Consider the following 24,371-nt stretch of genomic DNA (forward strand, 5'->3'; position numbering starts at 1 on the left):
GAGAAGCACACAAGACAATGCCCAGAGCTGGGATGCCCAGGGCAGGCTGACAGCTGGGCAGAGATGGCCGCGTGGGGCTGAAGCTCTTCCCTAGGAGGTGGGCTGGCTCCCTCCTTCCTTCTACTAGAAGCTGATGGAGCCAGGATGAGGCCATGAGTGATGGATGGAACCATGCGGGCAGGTCTGTAAGGAAGAGAGAGTTGGTTTAGGAGCAGAATTGGGGGAGCGGTTTTGGTCCACCAGACTCCTCTGTAGTCAGGCCTGGCCACTGACCTGGAGCAGAGCATCTCCTGCAGTAGGGTGGGGCAGCAGTGGCCGGAAGATTCTCTTGCTTTTGGGATGGATAACAGAAACAAACAAACAAACAAACCAAAAAACACAACAGACAAACCCAAAAAGCCAGTCACAGGGACTCAAAGAAAAGGGAGGGACATGTGGGCAGGAGACAGACAGAGTTTGTGTGTGGGCAAGTGGGGCAGAATCTAAGCGATCGGAATTACCAGACAAAAACAGCCACAGAGTCACAGTGAGAACAGAGGTCAGGGGCAGTTATAAAACCCAACCCCCCGGACAGCGGAGAGTCACAGACAGGGATCCCTGGAGAAACACACAGACCAAGGAGTGGGAGGTAAGAGAGAGGGGGAAAGGAGGGTCGTATTGGGCCCCTGGGCTGCCGCCGCCTGCCTGGACCCTGTGGGGCTCACTCAGAGGGCCTGTATGCGATACCCCACCGCAGCGCAGCGCAGCGGCAGGGCCAGGGCCGGCCTCAGGGGGCCGGGGGCTCCTTGGCCCCATACAGCTCTGCCAGAGTGCGGAAGAGTGGACCCCAGTCGTCCAGTGGCTCGGCGGGGCCGGGGACACCGCCAGCCTCGCTGCCCGAGCCCAGGGAGCTGAGCGAGCCGCAGGAGGAGCCCCGGCCCTCATAGCCATACACCTGCACCGAGTCATACGGGGGCACGCTGGGGTCCTCGTCCGCCTCGCGCAGCCGCAGCGCCAGCAACTGCGCCACATCGGCGGGGCCGGGTGGCCTGGGCTGGCGTGGCGCTCGGGTCCGCGGCAGCACGTCGCGGCGTACCGGCGGGCCGGCCGCTGGAGGAGCGGCTCCGTCCGGGTTCTGCAAGGCTGTGATGTCGAAGGCCTCCGTGTCCTCCTCTCCGCCACCCTCGTCATCATAGGTGATGATGTTCTCGCGGACGTCCTCCTCCTCCAATACCATCAAGGCTTCCTGCTTCTGCCGCCTCAGGGCCACGAAGAGAACCACCAAGGCTGCACAAGAGACAGGCCAAGGAGCCAGCTGGTTCCCATGCAGGGCCAGATGAAAGCCGGGGCAGTGGGGCAGTGTGGCCAGAGTCTGCAAGCCCTAGGTCTGACATCTGGCAATCCTTTGTTTGAATCCTGCCTTTGCCCTTTATTTGCTATGTGTGAGAAATTTACGTTGAAAAAAAAACAAAAAAAAACCAAAACTTTTATCTCTTTAGGTGTTTGAAAGATGAAAATGAAACATCTGTGTCATGCCCAGCACCACACTTGGCACAGAATAAGGGTTTAATCAATTTTTATGGCTAGTTACTTTCATAGATTTGCAGGTCCAGTAATTATGAGGACAGATGTTTTTCTCTTGGACCTTAGTAGGTCATTCATGTCCAATAGACACTGCTTTCTCCTTCTCCAGAAAACAGGCCCAGATACCACATCTTGTCCCCACTGTAGCCTGACTCACCAAGAAGGGTGCCCATACACGTGACGATGGCAAGCAGGGCTCCAGTGCTGAGACCGGTGGGCGAGAGCTGAGCCTCAGGCCAGCAGGATGCCATGGAGCCGTCAGGCCGGCAGCGACACACACTCACAGTCACCGTGGCAGTGCTGCTCAGGGCTGGCTGCCCCCAATCCCAGAGTTCGATAGGAACCAGGTAGGGTGCCTGGCGTGGTGGAGCAGGACGGGAAGGCAGCAGCAGGCTGGCAGAGCCATCTGTGGAAAAAGGAAGGAACGTACACCACACACAAAAACAAGTGTAACCATACACCTATCCCTCCAATGGGTCCTCAGGTCGGGCAGGGGCAATGGGGCTGGGCCAGGGGTGGGAAGGAGAGGAGGGAAGACAGGCATGGGTGTGGATGCAGAGGCTACCCACCTCGGTTGTCCCGGACTGTAAAGTTGGCATCAGGGCCCACAGGACCTTGAAGGGAGACTTGGCTACTGTTGCCAACTTCATCTCTGTCCAGAGCCCGGATGACCTGAATCAACTGGGAAGAAGGTGGAAGCTTTCAGAGGAATGGCTGCTGGTGGCTTTGAGATTCCAACCTGTCTGTCTCCACTGCTTACCTGGCCAGGGGCTGCAGAGTCACATACAAAGATGTCATAGGGCTCAGCCAGCTGGGGAGCGTTGTCATTTTCATCCAGGGTCTGGATGGCAACTTGCACGCGGGATGATTGTGCAGAGCTATCTGAAGCCAAAATAACAGCATATGTACACCATACACGCACATGCGCCATACCTGGTCAGAGGCAATAGATGCTGCATGGCATGTGCATAGAACAACATGAGATAGCATGTGTGATACACGAGCAGTAAACCATGTTTTAAATGGGTGGAACTATACCAAGAACATATGTGTTCACATAGAAGATATGAATATTATACAATACACATGCAAATACAAAACCAATGATTCACACACACAGCAACTCATGCAAGATAAGCACAGCACATGCATACATGAAGGGTAGGTAGAAAGGACATACAAGGTGTGTAAACAGAAACCATGAAACACATAAAGTCATACCATAGCAAGTGGGTGTTGAAAACAAATCAAACATATATGAAGCAGGTATGCACAGTGAGTGTGGCATATCCTCCATCCTACCCTGGCCCACAGACACATTTTTGTGCGCGCGTGCGCGCGCGCACGCACACACCCACACACCCACACTTGAGCACCATCAAAGGTCTGGGAACCTGTAATAACCACAATTTGTATCACTGAGAGTTGACCTTGTAGGGAGAAGAACCTCTTCATGGTCTACAGGGTGCAGAGCCCAGGCCCCACCCTAGGTGGCTCCCTACCAGGATCTTGCTTTGTTTCTCATTGCCAGGTCATCTTTTGTCTGGGTTTAGGCCAGCCAGCTGGCCCTAGTGACATGGGCTGAGTTCACAGCCTGGGGCAGGGCAGGCTGTGTGGGCTGCCTGGCCCTAAGGTAACTAGAGACAGAATAACATGAACCCAGTCTTTCACTGCAGTAAGGGCCATGAGCTACTCGCCAAAGTCAGGGCGGGGACAAGAACAGGATTTGGCAAGAGCACGAGTAGGGGCCACACATGTACGCAGAGCCACATATAAAAAGCAACCAGCCGGGCGTGGTGGCGCACGCCTTTAATCCCAGTACTCGGGAGGCAGAGGCAGGCGGATTTCTGAGTTGGAGGCCATCCTGGTCTACAGAGTGAGTTCCAGGACAGCCAGGGCTATACAGAGAAACCTTGTCTCAAAAAAAACCAACCAAACAACCAACCAACCAACCAGCAACCAGACCCAAGGTAACAATGCATGTGACATACACCACACATGTACACACAGAATCATCTCTACAGATATGCTTGCAACTACAGATACACAGTACTGCCAGAGAGGACATAGCTGCACAGACAGACAGACAGACACACATTTAACAGAAGCAGGAAGGTAGAGAGAAAACAGTTCACGCTGCTGACTGACTGGCTGACTGGGTCAGACACCTCTGCCATTTATTTTCTGTGTGTACTTTGAGGAGTTACTTAGCTTCTCCTTATGAGTTTCCTCACTGGAAAACAGAGAACTAATCACATCTCCCTAACCGGCTGTGACCGGCTGTGACCGGCTGTGACCGGCTGTGACCGGCTGTGACCGGCTGTGACGACTGAACGAGCCAATCCACTTTAGTACTTAAAACAATACCTAATACACAATAAGCAATAACTCATCTGTCAGCCAGGCGTAGTGGCACATGGCTTTAATCCCAGCACTCGGGAGGCAGAGGCAGGTGGATTTCTGAGTTTGAGGCCAGCCTGGTCTACAAAGTGAGTTTCAGGACAGCCAGAGCTACACAGAGAAACCCTGTCTCGAAAAAAAACCAAAACCAAAACAACCAAACAAAACAAAACAAAAAAAAAAACCCAAAAAAACCCCCAAAACTCATCTGTCCACAAACACACACACAAAGTATCACCTATAGCTACTTGTATACACCACTGCACACACACAAATACCACAAATATAATTCTATGCAAACATGTGTCATATCTAAGTCATAACTATATATGTGTATATATACATATATATTTTTTTCTTTATAGGATTCTCATGTACCTCAAGTTGTCCTTGAACTCCTGATTCTCCTGCCTTAGTATCCCTAGTGCTGAGATTATAGTGTGTGCCTGCGGCTGTACACGTCACACATGAACTATAACCATTCCTGAGTACATGCCCATATGAATGTATACATACAGCTCTTTGCTGACGTGTACTGGTATCTATCTATCTATCTATCTATCTATATATACAGCCATAATGCTAATGTACAGTATACAAAACAGCAGGAACATGAACAGGGCATAAGGTGCTACTTACAGAAGGGCGAGGGGTTTCCCTGTCTCTCCAGGGCAGAGAACTGAACCGGGTGCTGCTGATGGTGGTGGGGGCACAAGATGGGCTCCACACAAGGAACTGGCACTCTTTTCTACTTCAGTGTGTGGGGACAAGTCCCTGCAAGGCTTCTAGAAGAGCTCCTTTTTTGAGGGCTGCTGACACACTCTTGCAAAGTCCTGTTTTGGCCCTGGCAGTTTGTTAACTCTTGGGTTGGAAGGTATGGCTCTGGGTTTGAGCAAGGTAGATGAGGCATAAGTGCCTGCTCAGGCAGGCTCCCCCACCAGCCCGAGGATGCCTGCTTCATGAGCTGAGGGCCAGGAGCCCAACACAGATGAGGTTGTGGCTGTTGCTACCCCTTCCCCGCCCACATCCAGGGATAGCTCTCTGTATGGTGCTCCTTAGGGCCCAAGGCTTCTCACCCAACTCTGTGGCCAGAACGGTGAGGTTGTGCCAGACACGAGCCTCGCGGTCCAGGCGCACTGCTGTACGGATAGTGCCGTCTTCGGGCTCAATGGAGAAGCAACGCTCTGGATCCGAGTGGGGCAGGATGGAGTATCTAGGGAAGATGGACTGATCTGGGAGGCGCCTCCTCTCCCGCCTTCCCTACTCTCCTCTCTGTTCATCTTGCTGGGCTTCAAGACTCATCTTGCTAGAGTGTCCAAATGTTTTGAGGAGAGCCTTACCAGCCACTCAGAGCTGTCCCTGCAGTCAGGCTGGAGTCCCTGGGAAGCCCTGTTGACATAGGGGGACTGGATTCCACAGGAGTGGTAGGAGAGACACGCCCTGTGTTTCAGACTCGCAGGCTCTGTTCTGGGAACCTAAGTTCCTGTGTTTCATCCCTGCTCTGCCTCAGACCACCTGTGTGACCTTGGGGGAACTCCTTTGACCTTGTTTAATCAACTGCAAAATGGGAGGGACACCAGCACCCCCTCACAGAGCTGTGTCAGGGATGCCGGCCAGGAAGTTGGAGGAGTGGAGATTAACAGGGTGGACCACGCCAAATCTGAACATCAGCTCTGTTGCCCCACTGTGGGCAAACAACTTAGCCATTCACAGTTGGCACGCAGAACAACTGGCAACGATGATACCTACTTCATAGGGACATTATGACAATTAAATGTTATCGAGTGGGTAAAATGTGAAGCACTTAGGGCATGATCAATAGAGATCCATTTATCAGATGAGAATGCATTTGCTTGGCCTGCCACTAGGAGGCGCCACTCCTGTCTAGCCAAAGAAATAGGTGGAGAGAGGGGCTGTAGTTAGGCCTCCAGAGTTCCTCAGGCACTTAGGCCTGCCAACCAGCAAGTTGGCATAAGAAGTGAGAACTTTGCTAAGTGATATGGTTTGTCGTGTAGACAGCCTTGTCCCAGCTCACAGCCCAGCTAACCTGATGGGGCTGGCCGGGGAGTCCAGGTCACTGGCTGAGATCTGGCCCACCAGGGTTCCAGGGGCCTTGTTTTCAGGTACTGCCAGGTGGTAGGTGGCCTGGGTGAAGACAGGCGGCTCTGGAGCATCCTGCACAGCCACTCGTACCGAGGCCACATCCTTGAAGGGACCTCGCCGCAGGTAGGCTGGGTCAATGAGTGTGTTGGTGGCTTCTACACGGAAGGTGTAAGAGCGACGAGTCTCGAAGTCCAGGGGCTACGAGGAGGGGAGACAGAGAGTTGAGGTACTGGGAAACCAGGGTGGGCCCAGCTCACAGGAGTAAAGTCTCTTTGCATGTGCACCCAGTGCTGAGGAGAGGTGGCCCTGGAGAGGCATGGCCTCAGTGGTCATGGTGAGTGGCACATTGCGTAGCTGGTAATTCTAAAAGGTAAGATTGTTATGATTCCCCCCAAGCTCCAACACAGGGGATCTAAGCATGGTTGTAGGAAATTAGTTAAAAGCATTGGCAGTGGTGGAGCAGAAGCCAGGGGTTAAGTGAGCTACAGTGCAGAAGGGAGGGAGTCCTCTGTTTTTGTTTTTTTCCTGGTGCTGGGAATGAAATCTTGGTGTATAGAAAGCAAGCTCCCTACCAATGAGCTTTGTACCCACAGCTGCATCTGCAGGTATTATCCGGCAGAAAGCTAACCTTGCGGACAGTAAGGAGCCCGTCCTGGCCCTGGGAGTCTGTGCTGATGCTGAAGACCTCTGATCCTTCCCCATCCAGGATGCTGTATGCCATGAGGGCATTATCCCCTAGGTCTGGGTCCTGGGCCTTAAGCCGGCCCACCAGGGTTCCAGGTCCAGCTGTCTCCACCACTGAGAACTGGTATAGACCTCAGGGGAAGAAGGAGGGAAGATGGATTCTTAAGAGAAGTCTCCAGTCCTCCTCCCTACCCCAGTACTTCCTTTCTCCAGGGTCTGTAGGTAGGGCATTAAAGGATTGTTTGGGCACAGAACTGCCCCCTCTTACTCTGAGGGAACTTGGGGGGGTTGTCGTTGACATCGCTGAGGGTGACTGTCACTGTAGTGCTGCCTGAGAGCCCCCCCATGTGGCCACCCATATCCTTGGCTTGAATCACCACCAAGAACTCCTCTTGGGTCTCCCGGTCCATGTTGGGGATGGCTGTACGAACCACTCCTAAGGGAGAGACACTGGGTCAGGGGTGCTTGTTCCCATGGCTGCCCTGTGAGACTCTCAAGTTCATTCTTACCAGTCTGGGGGTCCACAGAGAAGAAAGGCAGCCCATCCAGCACCGTGTACACAAGTTTGGCACTGTTTCCATAGCTGGGATCATCCGCATCGTGAGCAGTCACTTGTATTACAGACGTCCCTGCGGGAGATCCCCATAACCCACTCAGCAGCAGCAAGGCCAGGGAAAGAAGAGTAGACTGAGGGACCCCAGATGTGAAGGAGGCTGAGTTAAAGGAGATGAATTCCAGGATAGACAACCAAAGTAGATGGAGGAGTTAAAGAACCCCAGGTAAGCTAGGGCAACCAGAGCTGGGGTGCTCACCAACATTAGACATCTCAGGCACGGTGGCATGGTAGGGCCCAAGGGGAAACACAGGCGGATTGTCATTGATGTCTTGCACTTTGATGATGAACTCTGATGGGGGTTCCAGGGGCCGGTTAGAGGCACGGTCCACAGCTTGGGCCAGCAGCACATATTGTGCCTTCTCTTCCCGGTCCAGGCTCTTGGTCACATGGATATTGCCTGTGGCCTCATCAATCACAAACACAGTGCCTGCCCCCTCCCCGGTCAGCAGGTACTTGGTGCGGCCCTCACCCCGGTCAACATCTGAGTGCAGCTGCAAGAGTCAGAGAAAACGGCAGAAAGCTCCAAGTGTAGAGCACACGGGGTTAGAGCCTAGGTTTGGGTGGTGCGTGAGGAATGCCAGGGGACCAAGGTCATTGCAGACTGATGAAGTTTCTGGGCAGGGCCTAAGGGTCTGACAGACTAGTCACGGAGAGGGTTGATCCTTACCTTGCCAATAAGGACAGGCTCTGGACCAGAATATTCCTCAATGACAAAGAACTGGTTCCAGACCCAGCTCCTTCGGGTCCGCAGCAGTGTAGGACCCGAGTGTCCCCTGGACCCTGCCCAGGCTGGGACTGGAGCTGCCAGGCGCCCCATGCAGCCCCAGCCACCCAGCCAGGCCAGCAGGAGCCTCACAAGGCCCCACATGTTTGTAATCCAGCCAGGGCTCTTGTTCACTGGCCCCAGGTGCCGAGGCTGGGCAGGGCCAGGTGGCCCATGAGCTGGCTGGGGAAGACGCGTTGAGGCTACCCCATGGATCCACACCTGTAGGACAGGTAGCTGCTCAGGATCAAGGAAAGCCTGAATCCTACTCCTCTCCCGAATTAGATACCGAAGCCTAGCTCTCTAAGAAACCAGACACCCCACTGCCCAGAACCCAGTCCAAGACAGACAGCCTGAGCCTTCCTCCCAGGCTCTGCCTGGATCCACCTCCAGCCCCTCCAAGCCCATAAATCTCAGGTCGGCCAACTCTGGAAAGCTGTCAGGGAAAAGGAGAGGAGAATGCTAAAGGGACTTGGAATTTCAAATCCTGTTCCTTTTCTAGCCTGGGCACACAGCTAGGGGACTAGAAAAGGTAGATGGACCGACAGAAAGGGCTTAAAACTGAGAGGTTGGTATTCATCAACACACAGCGTTCCTTATAGGGTCAGGCTCAAAGACAAGGAGTGCAGCCTGAGTCGGGCTGGACTTAGGAAAGCCTCCCCTGCCCCTGAGGAACCCCACCTCTCCAGACTGCCTCCAGCCCATTCTGCCAGTCGCGGTCTTTAAGGGGAATCGGTCTAAGGGAACAGAGTGGGGCTACATCTGGAAGAATTGGGAACAGGGCTGCAGGCAGTGCAGGGAGACAGAGAGGTGAAGTGGAGGCTGACCCAGGGGCCAGAGACAGTGTGATTGAAGGCTTGGGGGTCAAGAATCTGGGAGGGTCTGGCAGATGGGGAAGACCAGATGAGAAACAGACAGACCACGGAGAGAGAAGGGCAGCAAGAGAGAAAAGCAAAGACATCAGGGAAGCAGCCTGAGTGTCTGAAAGGCAGAGAGGAGTCCTGGGTACCAGGCTTGGGAACTGGTAGGGGCAGGGGAACCTGCACTGTGTGTGTGTGTGTGTGTGTATGTGTGATCAGGCCTCGGAACTTCATTCTGGTAGAGTAAGCTACCAGGAGCAGTAGAGGTAGGGAGGGGCTGCGGGAAAGGAGGTGGAGAGAGAGGACCCTTCCCATTTCTCTCCCTCCTCCTGAAGGGGCCCATGGTCAGGTAGCTGTGCCCCTCCTCCTTCCCCAGAGCAGACACACACCTGACAGGCCGTTTGCTCCCAAGAGAAAAGAAGCCAGAGGGCAGCAGGGGACCAGAGAGGTAGGCGGGACGAAGAGAAGAGAAGGAAACGGAGGAGTGGGGAAACAGGATAGCAGGAGGGAACGAGGAGAGGAGAGGAAAGGAGAGGGAGGTAATGGAAGAGAGGAAAGGAGAGCGGGAAAAGAGGAGAAAGGTAAAGGAAGAAAAAGGCAGAAGAGGTGGGAAGAGACAGGACAAGAGGGAGAGAGAAGGGGCAGAGAGGCGGAAGGGTGAAGAAAAATCGGGAGGCAAAGGGAGAGAGGTGTGTGAGAAGGGAGAGAGCAGAGCGCGGGAGAACCGAGTCGGCACGGCTCGCAGCCAGAGCGCACCGCAAGCTGCGGACCCCCCGCTGCCCCCGCGAGGATTCCCGACCGGGGCAGGCGCCCTTACCTGGCACTACCGAGGGGCCCGGGACCGCGAGCAGCGCCCCGCCCGCCTCCGTCGCTGGCTCCCGGGGGCACAGCCCCAAGCCGATCCAAGCCGGCGCCGCGGCTCCGCTGCAGGTCTGAGCGGCCCCGGCGAGAACAAGGGAGCGAGACGGAGGGGGCGGGGGAAGGAGGCTCCGCCTGCCGAGGAGAGGCGGCTCGCGCGGGAGAGGAGAGCCCTGCCTCCGACCCTCCCCAGCCAGTCCCCGCCCCCGCGGCTCCCGGGCTGCTGGGCGCATACAGATGCGGGGCCCCTCCCGGACCAGCCCGCAGCGCGGCAAGGTACAGGGGTAGCACGGCTAGGCTATTATTCCCAGGGCCTGGCGAAGGAGACCCAACACGATCGGCCAGCACAGCACCTGCGGAGGCACACCGTGAGGCGGGGCGCTGGGAGAGCACTGCGGAGACCCGGCTTCACGTTCTCGATTCGGCTGCGAGGCTACCGCCTCAGGACCTTGTGCGGGTCACGACGGCGAGTTCAGTCAGCTAGGGTGAACTTCAGGATGGCAGGGGAAGCAGGAGTCTAGGGAGCTCGCCAGGGACAGGGGAAAGATAACGGTGGGCAGTGAGAACCTTTTTTGGGAAGCTCTTTGCAAGATCTAAAGAGTGTGTGCACCCCCTGGTGGCAGTTGTGGGAAGCACCTTGAAGGGCGACCAAATGCTTAATTGTGCAGGGGGACTGGGAGGCCGACCCTGCCAGCTGTTGGGGTACTGCAAAAGAAACAGGCCACCCTATCTCCCAGAGTAAAAAGACATACAGCTTTGGACTGATTAGAGACAAAAGTGGGGATAAAGGTTCCCGAGGGAGGCCGCTGCCCCAGAAGAACGCAGATGCCTGTCAGAGCCACTCACCTTCCCCTTTCACCCAAACTCTTCCCAAGGAAAGGCACTCAAATGCTAGTCAAAACTAAGTCAGATTTTTATTTTTTTTCCATAGACCACATCATTTAATAATAAAAAAAATAAAAATAAAAATTGAACAAAAGGAAAAGGTGGATATAAAGTGGAACCAGAGGGCAAGAGGCTGCAGGCCAGAGAACCAGGGAACTGCAGGGGCCTGGGACTCAGGAGAGGCTGATTCAGCTCATAGGTGACCTAGTCCTGGCCCCAGCTGTTCCCAAAAGGCTGTGAGTACCAAGGGAGGTGGAACGCAGGATGGAGGGAAAATGAGCGTGGGACACTGGTTATTCCCATGTACGGCCACATCTTCCCTTCATAGCCTAGCTCTTCCCTCTCAGACTTAACAGGAAGAAAGGAGAGGGCCAAGTTCCAAGAGTTAGGTTGGGGAACAGGGAGATTGCCACTGCTCCATTTGATATGAGGGGATGTGTGGCAGTTATAGTTCAGCACTGAGCAATGGTGTGAGACCCTTGGTTCCAGGGTGGTGGTGACTGTACCTATCCCTCTGTGGCCTTTGACCTCCCAGGGCCAAGTGGCAGGTACCTGCAGCTCTCTAGTGTTTTCTTGGCTAGCGGCGCCCACCCCGGTCCCGTACAGGTGTGCTTCGACTCCGGCTTCTGCTGTGGCGCTTGGTGTCTCTGCGATCCCTCTCCCTGCCTCGGTCTCGGTCTCGCTCCCTCTCCCGCTCTCGGTCACCCCTGTCCCGCTCTCTCTCCCTGTCCCTCTCTCTCTCCCTGCTGTGCTCCCTCCTCTTCTCCCGTTCGAGCTGCCGGTTCCTTTCTCGCTCAGCTTCCTTCTCCCGTTCCTTTTGTTCTTCTTCTTCTCGTTCCTTTCGCCGCTTCTCCCGCTCCTTGGCCCGTTCAGCTTGCTCTGCCTCCTTCTGAACAATCTGTGGTCAGACAGAAGGACAGAGGCAGAGAAGTGTGTCACAGTCCTGTCTGAACTGATCCCAGGCTGTGCCTCTGGGGTCACTGTCAGTTTCTATTAAATAGGAAAAGGGCAGACATGCAGGATGAGGTGCACCCCACCAACATCCTTAATACATGGTAGGGGCTGCTGGCACCAGTCTCTGATATGTCTCCAGCTTTCATCATGCTACACGCAGACAAAGCTGAGTAGCATTAAGCCTGAAATTCTCCCAGAAAGCCCTTGCCACAAAAGCCAGACAACTTAGTTCAGTCCTGGAGCCCATGGAAAGGTGGAAGCAGAACCACACCCACAGACCTGACCTCCACACGAGCAACATGGCAAGCGCATCCTTTCCTATCCCCAACACACACACCAACACCACACGCAAGATTCTCATAGAAATGCCAACGTAGAAGATGTTTATAACAAAGGCTTTATAAAGCATGCATTTCTCAGCTAAAGAATCAAGCTCCAAGAAGCTTGGCTAACAGTTTCTCAAACCCACAAGCTCTAGTCCCTGCCTGGCGGCCACTTTCACCCTCTCCCCAGCTCCCTCCTCTCTTCCTCTCCTAACCTACACTGTGGGTCAAGCTCATCTCCTGAGTGGAAAGAGCTCCAGCCGCTGACAACGGGAGTACTCACTTGGCTCTCAGTCAGAGGGAGCCAATAGATGCAGGGAGCTGCCTTGGTCTTACGGAAGAGGTCATCCAGCAGCTTGGCAGGTGGCTCCTCCTGGGCTTTCTCTGAGGTGGGAGGAAGAGAACCAGATCTGAAACATAAAATCCTGACCCGACCCACCTGGGTCCCTGACCCTCCAGCCCAGAGACAGGCACATCCTGCCCTCCTCCCAGCTAAATACCTTTCTTTTCACTCTTCTTTTCTTTAGATTTTGCTCGCTCTTTCCGGCGGCGGTCACGGGACCGTGATCGGGATCGGGGTCCCTCTCGAACTTTGTCCCGATCCCATTCTCGCTCAGACCGAGTCCTTTCCCGGCGCTCCATTTCCCGTTCCCGTTCTGCCCACTGCTCTCGGACAGCCCTTTCCTGCTCCCGCTGCTCAGCCCGGGGGTGGGGCGGTGGCTGGACTGGGGGTGGGGGTGGGGGATGCAGGGGCCTTGGTGCTCCCTGTTCCTCTGCCTTAGTTTCAGATGGCCGATCTACCAAGAGTCCCCGGTGATAGTCCAGCTGTGGGCAGAGGGACAAGGACAGTTAAACAAGGGAGCCCAGGTGCCGTCGGTAGAGAGAGGAGGACCCAGACCCTTAGCAACTGCAGGTCTGGTGAAGGCCGTCCCACTCCCTCCTTTTCTGAGGTATCTCACCTCATCTTGCTCAGCATAGTCAGCACAAAGGAATTTGGGGTTGGACTGGGGCCACTTGACCCCGTGCAGAGCTGTGCGGGTGGCAACGGCTTCCTCTACTGTAGAGTACTGGTAGGAAGAGGCAGAGAGGCATGGTGCACCTTTAGTCTCCCCGCTGCTGCAATGCCCTCCATCTGCCCACACTGCTCACAGGACAAAGTATGTGCCTGAAACCAGAGTCAGCCCCCCGCCGCCTCACCGTCACAAAGCAATGAGATTTGATCTTGTCTATCCAGAAGGCCTCTTCCACCAAAGTTCCTGTACGCCCCAATAACTCCTTCAGCTGGCCTAAAGTGAAGGGACGAACCTGCCAACGAAAATCAACTTTTCAAGGTCTTAAAGAAGAACACCTATACATCTAGTATGAAGTCTTCCCATGTGTGCGGGGAGATGATGGTGCATGTCTTTATTCCCAACACTTGAGAGGGCGGGCGGCAGGTGGGTAGCCTGAGTTTGAAGCCAGTCTGGTCTACACTGAGAAACCCCATCTGGGGTTGTGGGGTGGGAATGATTTCCATGTGGGGCTGGAGAGAGGGCTCAGCGGCTATCAACCCTGGCTTCTTTTCCCAGGGGATCCAGGCTTGAGTTCCAGCACTACTAAAGTGGATGCTGAGAACTGACTTAAGCCCTCTTCAACAGCAGTGAGGTTCTCATCACTGAGGCATCTCCCCATCCCCCAAGTAAAGGAGCTTGCGGTACAGGGATGATGACTTACCAGGTTGGAGATGTGGACAATGTTACTGATCTTGCCCCTGGGTGGGGAGGGCACCTGGGCGGTCCGGACCGGGTCATCAATTGTAATGGAAACCCCAGACTTCTGTTGGCTGATGGACCTCCGGGTTAAGGTATCTCCTAGTGTTACTAAAAAGAGAGCAGAAGAACAGCTTTCAGTCACAGCATTGCTGGCTCCCTTCCTTTTACTCTGCCGAGCAGCCAGCCACTGCCCTCTAGCCACATGCGCCAAGCATCCAGAACATGGTAAAGGGCAAGCGCAGAACCTTGCTGCGAGACTCGGACATTTGTGAGATTCAAACCCAGAGGGGTTGGAAATGGGTCCAAACGTGGGTCTCACTCAGAGAATGCACATGGCTGCTGCACCTCACCCACCTTTCTTCACTTCGTGCTCCACAGGCGGGGGCAAGGCAACCTCCACTGACACCTGGGGTGGCGCCGGCGGCTCGGCTTCAGGCTCTTTCTCTTCTTCCTCTTCCCTCTGCCCATTCTCCTGGCCCTCTGCGGGTACTACCTATAAGATATAGAAGACAGAGGTGGTGCTCTCTCCCCACACTGGCACCTTCTTCTCCTCTGACTGGCTCCCAGAGAGACAGCAATCACATTAACCCCCCCACTGGTGGGGGTTATTCTCCATACCCTGCACCTTTTGTTTTATGGTTTTTTTTTTTTTTTTTTTTTTGGTTTTTCGAGACAGGGTTTCTCTGTATAGCCCTGGCTGTCCTGGAACTCACTTTGTAGACCAGGCTGGCCTCGAACTCAGAAATCCGCCTGCCTCTGCCTCCCAAGTGCTGGGATTAAAGGCGTGCGCCACCACCGCCCGGCCTTATGGGTTTTTTAGACATCATCTATGTAGTCCTGGTTGGCCTTGACCTCACAGAGATCCTCTTGCCTGTGCTTCCTTGGGAAGACATGTGCTACCACGCCTGGCTACATTTTTTTAAATTGAGAACAAACCAAGCATTTCCTTATTCGTGTGCTCTTATGCACCATGAGCATATGCAGTGACCTGTGTGGGCAGCTTTGGGAGCTGCCTCTCTCCCTCACATGGGCCCTGAGGATGGGCAGCAGGCGCTGCAGCAGGGCCCTTTACACATGGAGCCGCCATCTTGCTGGCCTGAACTATTTTTCTGCATGAGGCAAGATGTTAAACTATGAGGCTTTATCAACTTTAGTTTTCAATTCTGGTTCTGTGGTACAAACTGCTGAAACAAGAGCACACAAATTGGTATAGCTTGGTTCTAATAAAACCTCTTTTACAACTAGCAATGTTTGACGTAACCCGGCCCTCGGCGTAAGAGTTCCCTTCCAGAACATTACCTCAGCTCCTCCGCTGTCCACTGTTGCCCACGGCCTCACCCGATGCTGGGCACAGCACACACCGTTACCTGAGTGACTGTCCGGCATATCTTCAGTGCCTTGTCATGGGTCCCATCGTCGCCATTACGCTCTGTCTCATCCTCAGAGATTCGGGAGTCATCAGCATGAAGATCCACAACAGCCTCCTGCCCCGCCAGGGGTTTGATGTCGGGGATGAGGCTCTGGGACACAGACACCCCCGCTACCCCGTTACACTGGGCCCATGTCTACTCCCACCTGAACATTTCTTATCCTCCCTTCCCTGGCTCCGCCCACCTCACCTTGAGTGACTCAGTGGTGATACTGATAGACGGTTTCTTCTGTGTCGTAGCAGTGCTGGCTCCCCAACGACGTTTTCGACCAGGCTGGCCCCCCTCTGTGTCACTGTTTCCAGCTTGCACCCCCTTGGTAGCTGCTGCCCCCAAAAAATAGGACCCAACAGTTAGATGGTCTAGGTTCCTAACTAGCTCACACCGTAACACTCATAGGTTGCTTTTGGCTGGAGTTTAAGTAAAAGGTTAACGTAAGAAAGATTGGGGGAGTGGAGACTGGGAAACTAAGACTTAAGAGTGAACAAAACTGATGTTGTATCTTTATTATGGCTGGGAACTATTCGCCCACAGAAAGGAGAAGGCGGCTAAGCAGTCGGAGGAGCACTTTGGACTCAAGTGCAGGAGAGCCAGACGAACACGTGACTACACTGTAAGACCATGTGCTCCTTACTGGATGTCTGCGAATGGTGGTACACACCTTTAATCCCAGCACTTGAAAATGAGGGGGAAATCTCTGAATTTCGAGACCAGCCTGGTCTACACAACAAATCTCAGAGCAGCCAGAAAACAAATCTACCACCAAACTACCACTGCCCAAGTTCCTCAGTGGGCAACAATTGCATGGTTACTGTCAGGAGAGGCTAAGAGCACTGAATGTTCTTCCAGAGGTCCTGAGTTCAATTCCTAACAACCACATGGTGGCTCACAACCATTTATAAAGTGATCTGGTGCCCTCTTCTGGCCTGCAGGCATTCATGCAGGCAGAACGCTGTATACATAATAAATAAATCTTAAAAATGGAAAGCATCCCACAGGCATCTCTCTAACTTCAAGTTCAAGGTCAGACACCAGAAAGGATGCACTCCCCTAAGTTGGGTGTGTAGCACACGCCTGTAGTCCCATCTACTTGAGAGGATGCAGCAGGAGTCAGTTTTCAGTCAGCCTGGTCTACACAGCAGAAACCTTGTCTCAAAAATAAGTAATGGTACAATGCTGTCCTCAAAGTGTGCTTGGAGTTGGGGAAACTGCTGTGGTATTGTGTGTCTAGCATGTGCAACACGCGTGTGCGCACTCTGGAGAAACAGGATTGGTTAAAATGAAAACCACCTAGATTCTCCATGTGTAGAGAGGGCAGAGTCTCACTAGGTGGAGGGGAGAACTGCACCCTAAGACTGATACTGGGAGGAAATGAATGCTAATCGTCTGCACACAGTTCTTATGACTTCTACCAGGGATTTGGGGCTAGACTTACAGACAACGGAGATTTTCCTCTTGAAAGACTTGGGCATCGAACTCTGTATGGAGAAGATAAGGAAGAGAGAGACACCCCACAGAGAGGGGGGAGGAGGTTAAATCAGGCAATCTTAGCATAAAAGCCAAAGACACACAGAGACAGAGAGAGACACTGACAGATAGAGACCAAAACAGAAGCAGCAAACGGCAAAAAACGAAGCAGAATCAATGCAAGTTAGAGGAAAATTAAACCAAACGTCACGGGAAGGTCATCTATGTCACCTCACACCAGTGTATTAGCTTTACCAGAAATAAGATGGGGAGGGGCTTAAAACCTCCAGCTACTTAAGTAGTTTTTGGGTTTTTTGAAACAGGGTCTCACTTTGTAGCTTAGGCTACATCATCAAACTTTTGGTGATCCTCCTGCCTCAGCCTCCCAAGCACTGGGATTACAGACATGAGCCACCATGTCCGGCTCCATTTCAGCCCTTTTAAGTTGCTGATCATGCCCTCAACTGTATCTAAGGGATGAGGACACGAAACCCAGCGAGCTACGCCCAGACCCAGGTAACTGGGTCCTCCTAAGTCCTTCCTTGCCAATTTGAAAGATACGAGAAAAATCAACTCTTGAGATGGCAACTTCAACAAGCTTCCTGTACTCAGCTCCTAGTCTGACATCTTGGCAGGAGATGGGATACTTGAAGACCACTCAGAGCAACACCAAGGAAAATAATTATACAAGGTTCACTGAAGATGAAGCACCCAAGGACAGGTAGCAGAGAGAATTTACAAGGATCTCTTGTCTAAGGAGGCTCTGGTAAAAGGCCAGCTGCCCCAGAGAAAGCCTCAGCCTTCCTAACCACCACCCTTACTCCAGCAGAGCCTTAACGCTCCCCCTTCAAACAGGGCTCAAATCCAGTGGCTCTGGCCAAGGATCAAAACCAAAACAAATCCCACAAGACAGATTTGGGCAAGCCTCTTTCCAGACACACAGTGGAGTGACACTACAGACAGAGCAGGGGCACTTTTATAGGTGCTTATTTCTGGAAAAACTAAGACCACCCTACCACCCTTCTAAAGGGTAGGGCAGGACCCTCTTAATCTCCCTTTCCCTCCCACCCCCAGCCCCACCTGTGTCATCTAACCAAGTCTCCTTGGTCTGTGTTAAGAGCCAGCCTGACCCCTAGCTAGGTTGCTCATGATGGGTAAGTTAGTGAGAAAAGGAAATAAACAAAAACCAAAAAACAAACAAACAAACAAAAAAAACCAAAAAAGAAAATAAAAGAACCCAAAAAACCAATTAAACAAAATAACTTAATTAAAACAAGAAAAACACGAACCAAATAAATAAACCCAACAAAGAAATTTTAAAAAAAAATTATAAAAATAAAAGATTAAAGAAGAGGTAGAAAATAAAAGAATAAACTAGGAATATGACAAATGTTCCAGGTACCATCTCACACCTGGGATCTTCAGTTCAGCCAATCGCACCTCACTGTGTACTGTATCTAGTCAACCGCCGTCCAATCAGAATGAGCCCTCCCTGCTAGGCGCTGTGCAATTGGTGGGGGGTTGGGTTGGCAAAAAAGGTGGGCGCACGGCGTGGTAGTCAGCGTGGCACTGCCAGAGTCCTCCCAGGGGCGCAGGGGGGGCGGGAGGGAAACGTGTGGGGGGACGCTGCTCAGTTTCCAAGATGTCAAAACAGTTCACTGGCGATGGCCAGCCTCAGCGAGGGGCAGAGGGGGGATGGGGGCAGAGCATCAGTCCTGGCCCTGTAGGGCATCATCTTGCAGTCCCTGATGAATGAGCGAGCAAGCGTAAGCGGCAGGAATGCTCCTTGCCTTTCTTTCATGAGGCAGGCAGGACCCTATGTCCACCAGTGGCAAGCTGCAGCAATGCCACTAGCCAACACTTGGGATCCAGGTGACAACTCCAAAGTCCCTTCCTCCTCTGAGTGTAACTGGGGAGAGGTCCTGTCACCGAGCAGGATCATGGAGCCTCTGATGAAGGTGGCCCGGGGGTGGCAGTAGTCAATTTCTCCAGGACCTGGTACACATTCAGCAGCAAGCTCAGAGTACGTCTTCTGGTTTGTCGTTGGCACCTCCTCAGGGACTCCAGCTGAGACAGTGGTTCCAGTTGGGTGGATGAGTGAGTCCCTGCCTCCAGGGATGGAGGAGAAGCTGAAGCAACCAACATGCTGCTGCCCTTCACCATGGACAGCAGGGACCAAAGGAAAGTCCATTTGATGAGCAAGTGGTGACACACGGGCTGGGCTGTCATCAGCTTTAAGTCCCTGGGTACAGACCCTAGACTTCTCTGCAGGGTTCCTAGTCGACAAAGCTTAGGCCACCGGCCCCACTCAAGTGTTTACAGCACGGCACTGTCGTCATAAACATCTGACTCTCTTAGGTTTCTTGGTCCCTAGATGGGGATCCCAACAGTCTGTAGCAAACAAGGCAACCCACAGTCTTTGATAGGTAAGGCATGTGGGCAGGCACCCCAGCACTGGCACAACTCTTCTTGGGGTGTCCCGAGCAGGGAGATGATTCAAGTCCACCCCTTTCCAAATGCCTTTGTTCTCAATACAAGTCTCTCAGGAGCAGTGCTCTTCTCAGCCCCCTGACATAAGCAAGACAGGGAGGCAAAAGGGGGCCCATCACAGACGCCCACAGACACGCCCCCTCTGGCCAAGACACCTGGATAGCAGACTCGGCTCTGATTGGGCGGCTCAGTAGCAGCGGGTGGGTCCAGAGGTAGAGGCGGCATCAGCGATTGGCCAGTTGGGCAGGGTTATATTTTACGGGCGGATTACCGTACATGAGGTACTTGGACAAAGTTTTACGGGGAAGAAGGACCTTGTAATAAATAATATTCTGCACATCAAATCACTTTCACCGGCCCCCACCCCCGCAACACACACCAGAGAAAGGCTACACACACAACAGCCCCTCCCACCCTGTAATAATACCACTCCCAAACCCAGCTAACTCTATTTCTTTAAGGGTCAAGAAGACTTCGCTGGCTCCAATGGGGGAAGCCTCTTGAATTGGGTACAGGAAAAAAATGGTAATATTTGTGCCAACAAAACAAAACCTAAGAGGGCCTTGTGGTTCACCCCTTGGATTTCTAAGAAGCTACACTTCCGTAATTAGACCACTGGGGGGCAGAAGAGCAACAAAAATTCCTCAGCATGGCTGACTCAGTAAGAGACCCAAAGCCCCACTAGGTGGCGACGAGTGCCATCAAGCTTTTAAAAAGGAGGGAAAGCTCAAGGAGTTAGCTTCACAGAAGCTTCAGCAGCAAGAAAGCTGCACTTGGGTTTTTTGGTTTTTCTTTTTCTCTCTTTCTTTCTTTTTTAAAAAAGGGCCATTAACAGATTTCCAAATTAGGAGCCTGCTCTGTATCACTGCTTCATGTAGGGAAAGGAAACCAAAGGCCTTGTCTGTTATCACAAGGGGCATCCCTTGCTAAACCAGCGAATTCTCCCTTGCCCTATCCTGATCCAAGGATAGCCTTGTCCCCTTTAGGTCATCCCACTGTGTAAGAGGGATGGCTGAGATGGTCTATTCTCCCTAAGCCCATGCTCGGCCCACCCTCCCCAACAGGTGGCTTGGCTAGTTACCTCTTTCTTTTCCTCTTCTTCAGCACCGCCTTCTGGGCGCTCATCATTGCTAACTTGGTCTGCAACAGGCAGAGGCGGCTCAGGCACCTCATTTCCAGGTCTGTTTTCACTGGTGTCCATGGTCACTTCCTCCTTCTCTTCACTGACAGCATGGAAGAGATTGAAGGAAAGGGCAGGAGAGAGTGAAGGGGAAGAGAGAGCAAGATGTTAGCTTTGGGGACATAAAATCCCAATGGCTCCTTACTTGGGTGGGACCAGACTAGAACTCTGGCGCTAGGGGAAAGTGGGAATGCTTTCTTTAGGGAGAAAGCACACATTACGGCCACTCAGTACCAGACGGGGCCTTTATGTGGGGTTCCCAGCACTCAGAGTTCTTAGACACTAATTTCACAGCTCTCTGCACGAAACCAACAGTCTCCTCTGAAAAGTTCTTCAAAAGTTACCTCAATTTGTCTAGAAGGCTATAACCTCTCTACTCACTAGTTAAGGCACCTTTAATTTACCAAGAACCTTAAAGGAAGCCCACTTCCTTTATAAAAACTAAAAAACCCAAGACTTTGGAAAGGGCATAGGTGTAGCCAATGACCCCGACCTTGTGTCTAATCAACTGTTAATTAGCAAGTGCCCGGTGATCCACAGGGTCTCCAGACACCAGGACCAGTAAGAGTGATGGGGCTGGTAAGGGTGCCCACTTCTCTCTCACCCTAGGAAAAGCTGAGGAATGGCTCCATCACCTGCTCAGAGCAGAGACTGTTGTTACATTTGACTCTTACCCAGTCACTCCCATTGCTCATTCCAACTTCCAAGAGATAAAGAGAGCAGGCCTCCCAAGTCAGTAATACCCTCCCCCACACCAGACAACTCCCCCAAAACAGGGAACCCACTCGCTCACAAGTTATCACTCACTTCAGACAAAGAAATCCGGAGACTCCATCAGATAAACTATCTTCCTACCTTTCTGCCACCATCCCTAACTTCTAACCCTGACACCCCCAAAAACTAGATTTAAAAAAAATCAAAACAAAATCAGGATGATCAGGGGTACAAGGGGTACAGAAAAGGGAAACCAGGCCTCCCCAGACCAGGAACTAGTACCAGAAAATACAGCATTAATTCTCACCAGGCTGTGTGACACACAAGAGGTCAGAAAAGCCTCCCCAGTGTAGGCAGGGAGAGATGCAAAGCTGAGGGGGAGGGGGAAGCCAGGACTGGGCCCCCAGCTAACAGGACCCCATAGAACACGTGATTTTTTTGCTTAAATCTTGAAGAAAGGCTTATCAAAAACCCAAACCAAAACAAACAACCTACTGCTCAGAGAGGGCAACTGGGGCCAATTAGAAACCGAGCAGGAAGGACAAAGGGAGAAAGCGGAATGCCTGAAAACAGATCAAAATGAAAGACAGTGCGAGGCATGAGGAAGCTGGGGAGGATGAGGCGGCGGGGCGGGGGGGCAGGACACATGGGGATGCGAGCCTCTCACCCTGCTCTGCTGTCTGAGAACATCATTATTTTTTTCTCCCCCTGGAAGTGCTGTTTATCCCTTTCTGGAATGGAAGAAATAACAAAAACCAAACAAAAAAATCCTAAAAAAATTAAAACAAAAATCCCGAACCAGACAAACCCCCTTCCTTGCCCACAGCTCCCACCACCTCCTCCCAGCCACCCGATCCAGAGAGAGAGAAAATCAAGATGCAGCAACTGGGGAATCCAAAAAAAAAAAAATGGTAAATGGAAGGGGAGGTGGTGGTGGAGCGGGGAGGCTAAAATAGATCGGGCGTTTAAGAGATAAGCGTTTAAGTCCTCACGGCAAACCCCGAGTTCAGCTGGACTGGTCTCTCTGGAGGAAGAGGAGGAAGATGGCCAGGTTGCTGGTAGTAAGCTGACTCTATTGTATTGGCAAAGCGGCAGCGATCAGCCGGAGACATGCAGGGGAGCCATCTTGCCACTTACCCAGCAGCCCGTGTGTGCGGATGGGGGAGGGCCCTGATGCAGCAGGGGAGGGGAAAGAGGGAGGGCGCTGAGTGAGCAAGGTTCTTACCCTCTGGCAGGCCACAGGGAGTCAACTGGCTTCAAAGGCCAGGCCTTTCCCTTCTTTTCTCAGGTTACAGCAGCTAAGCGGTCTACTGCTACAGGCCTGGGTGCTTGCTCCCAGTCTTCCAAAGGGCCAAGAAGGGGCCAGGTGGGGAGAACAGACAGTTACAGCTGCCTGACCGAGGACCCAAAGTAAGTGCCGGCAACGGCAGAGTTGGGAATGAGAAACGATTAAAGCCAAAGCAGGAACATTTTTAAAGATGACCAAAGCTTCTATCTACTCTCAGAACATCAAGACAGCATTTTCTTATGTGCCCATCACTGTCCCACCCAGGATAACTAACTCGCTGCTCACCTCTGCCAATGATCACGTGGAACCTCTCTCTGTTTTCTAGAAAAGTTGGAGGGAAGTGGGTAAGTCTGGGAGAGTTTCTTTTTCAAATCAGAGGAAAGGGTGGATGTCTCTGAAGAGAGCCAGAGTTCCCAGTCGTTAATAAGCCCACTCAGCCCCAGGGTGCCTGCTTACACCAATGAGGAGAAGGCGAGCGGCCGTGCACAGCTAAGGCCTGAAGGCATCCAGGTGGACAGGATGGTGCAGGTGAGAGGTGTTCCTTGGGGGCAGGGTAGGTGAGGTAAGCCCAACGTGAGGCTGGGAGACAAGCAAAGACCAGGCCTCTCGGCCATCTTCCACACAAGCAGATGTGAGTGTGAAACCGACCTTAACAAAAGATTCAGTCCCACTACAACCCTAGTACACAGAGACTAGGGCATGTTGTGTTACAAAATACAACAACAACAACAACTCAAACCAACCCCTCCAACAACAACCACCACCACCAGTAATAGCAACAAAGAACTGCTGAAGACTCAACAAGCTAATCTGCGGACTGAAATGGCCTCAGTTCCTTTTCCTAACAGCAGAACGAACGAACCCTCTTCAGACAGAAATCCGGAGACTCCATCAGATAAACTATCTTCCTACCTTTCTGCCACCATCCCTAACTACTACTTCTTTTTTTTTTTTGGTTTTTCCAGACAGGGTTTCTCTGTGTAGCTCTGGCTGTCCTCGAACTCAGAAATTCGCCTGTCTCTGCCTCCCGAGTGCTGGGACTAAAGGCGTGCGCCACCACGCCTGGTCATCCCTAATTTCTAATCCTGACACCCACTCCCCAAATACTAGATTAAAAATAAAAAAATCAGGGGGCCGGAGTTCAGTTCCCAGCAACTATCTGTAATGGGATCTGATGCCTTCTTCTGATATGTCTGACAGTTACAGTGTACTCATATAAATAAAATAAATCTTTGTTTTTTGTTTTTTCGAGACAGGGTTTCTCTGTGTAGCTCTGGATGTTCTGGAACTCACTCTGTAGACCAGGCTGGCCTTGAACTCAAAAATCTGCCTGCCTCTGCCTCCCAAATGCTGGGATTAAAGGCCTGCGCCACCACGCCCGGCAAAATAAATAAATCTTTAAAAAAGAAAAAAGGTCAGGATGATCAGGGGCACAAGTGACAGAAAAGGGAAACCAAGCCTCTCCAAGTCAGGAACTAGTACCGGAAAATTCAGCTTTTCTACCAGGCAGTCGGACACACAGGAGGTCAGAAAAGCCTCTCCCGTGGGGGTGGGGGTGGGAGGGAGGGAGGGGCAGAGAAAGACAGACACAGAGACACATGGGGAAGGGGGAGGGGGAGGGGAAAATTGTAAGAACTTTTGAGAACAGGTCTGTGTGGGTTAGGCCAGCCTTGAACTCAGATCCGCCTGCCTGTGCCTTGAGAGTGCCAGGATTCACCCAACCTCATTTTGATCAAAGCTTTTAGACAGGAATCAAATTTTCTCTGTGCTGCTTAAAATCCTAAACTTACAATGCCAACAAGTGTATGCTACAGTGCTGTTTATACATTAAAAGTTCCCTTTTACACAGGGATTCCTGTCTGCTCAAAGGTAAGGCAAGATCCGGTACGGGGCTTAAAAAAGAAGTGAATCCAGGAATGAGACTGGCCCTACCTTTTACAAACTGTGTGATAGTGACCACATTTCGGCTCCTCTCCTATACTCTGTAAGTGTTGCTAACAATAATACCCACCTCAGGGACAGTGCTAGCTCTGTGTAGTCTGGAT

At 52.4% G+C, this 24,371-nt stretch overlaps 2 protein-coding genes across 9 annotated transcripts in view; both read right to left on the reverse strand.

Moving 5' to 3' along the window:
• Positions 1 to 9,913, reverse strand: Cdh24 (cadherin 24). Its single transcript, XM_021182016.3, has 13 exons — positions 9,807 to 9,913; positions 8,034 to 8,351; positions 7,563 to 7,857; positions 7,260 to 7,379; positions 7,019 to 7,186; positions 6,695 to 6,882; positions 6,011 to 6,264; positions 5,040 to 5,176; positions 2,324 to 2,445; positions 2,133 to 2,244; positions 1,721 to 1,969; positions 274 to 1,266; positions 1 to 183 (listed from the first exon to the last, which is right to left on the reverse strand). Exons 2-12 carry the CDS (start codon positions 8,232 to 8,234, stop codon positions 767 to 769), a joined length of 2,346 nt encoding a protein of 781 aa, XP_021037675.1. The 5' UTR covers positions 8,235 to 8,351; positions 9,807 to 9,913; the 3' UTR covers positions 1 to 183; positions 274 to 766.
• Positions 9,914 to 10,736: 823 nt separating this feature from the next.
• The window catches only part of Acin1 (apoptotic chromatin condensation inducer 1), a 44,933-nt gene continuing 31,298 nt past the window's right edge, over positions 10,737 to 24,371 (reverse strand). For 2 of the 8 annotated variants that reach the window (XM_085828637.1, XM_085828633.1), the window contains 11 exons: positions 20,226 to 20,367; positions 16,623 to 16,665; positions 15,380 to 15,513; positions 15,128 to 15,280; positions 14,115 to 14,253; positions 13,723 to 13,868; positions 13,207 to 13,314; positions 12,969 to 13,076; positions 12,510 to 12,834; positions 12,293 to 12,393; positions 10,737 to 11,630 (listed from right to left, as the gene is read on the reverse strand). In XM_085828637.1, coding sequence (XP_085684763.1) covers positions 11,310 to 11,630; positions 12,293 to 12,393; positions 12,510 to 12,834; positions 12,969 to 13,076; positions 13,207 to 13,314; positions 13,723 to 13,868; positions 14,115 to 14,253; positions 15,128 to 15,280; positions 15,380 to 15,513; positions 16,623 to 16,665; positions 20,226 to 20,367 — 1,720 coding nt within the window. In that variant the 3' untranslated portion in view covers positions 10,737 to 11,309. Of the gene's footprint in view, positions 11,631 to 12,292; positions 12,394 to 12,509; positions 12,835 to 12,968; positions 13,077 to 13,206; positions 13,315 to 13,722; positions 13,869 to 14,114; positions 14,254 to 15,127; positions 15,281 to 15,379; positions 15,514 to 16,622; positions 16,666 to 20,225; positions 20,368 to 21,705; positions 21,951 to 22,030; positions 22,186 to 24,371 lie in introns of those variants that run through there. The other 6 variants (XM_029468785.2, XM_029468786.2, XM_029468788.2 and 3 more) reach the window with 6 other exon arrangements.

Source organism: Mus caroli, unplaced genomic scaffold, assembly GCF_978045245.1.
Source record: "Mus caroli unplaced genomic scaffold, Mus_caroli_1 scaffold_12, whole genome shotgun sequence".
Lineage (NCBI taxonomy): Eukaryota > Metazoa > Chordata > Mammalia > Rodentia > Muridae > Mus > Mus caroli.

Excerpts from the sequence above, each read along its gene's own strand:
- Cdh24 (XM_021182016.3), bottom strand. The coding sequence starts at position 8,234 with ATGTGGGGCCTTGTGAGGCTCCTGCTGGCCTGGCTGGGTGGCTGGGGC. Across the intron at positions 7,380-7,562 it reads GCCTGAGATGTCTAATGTTG|GGACGTCTGTAATACAAGTG; the intron begins GTGAGCACCCCA and ends GATCTCCCGCAG. Across the intron at positions 2,446-5,039 it reads CGTTCTGGCCACAGAGTTGG|ATAGCTCTGCACAATCATCC; the intron begins GTGAGAAGCCTT and ends TTTTGGCTTCAG.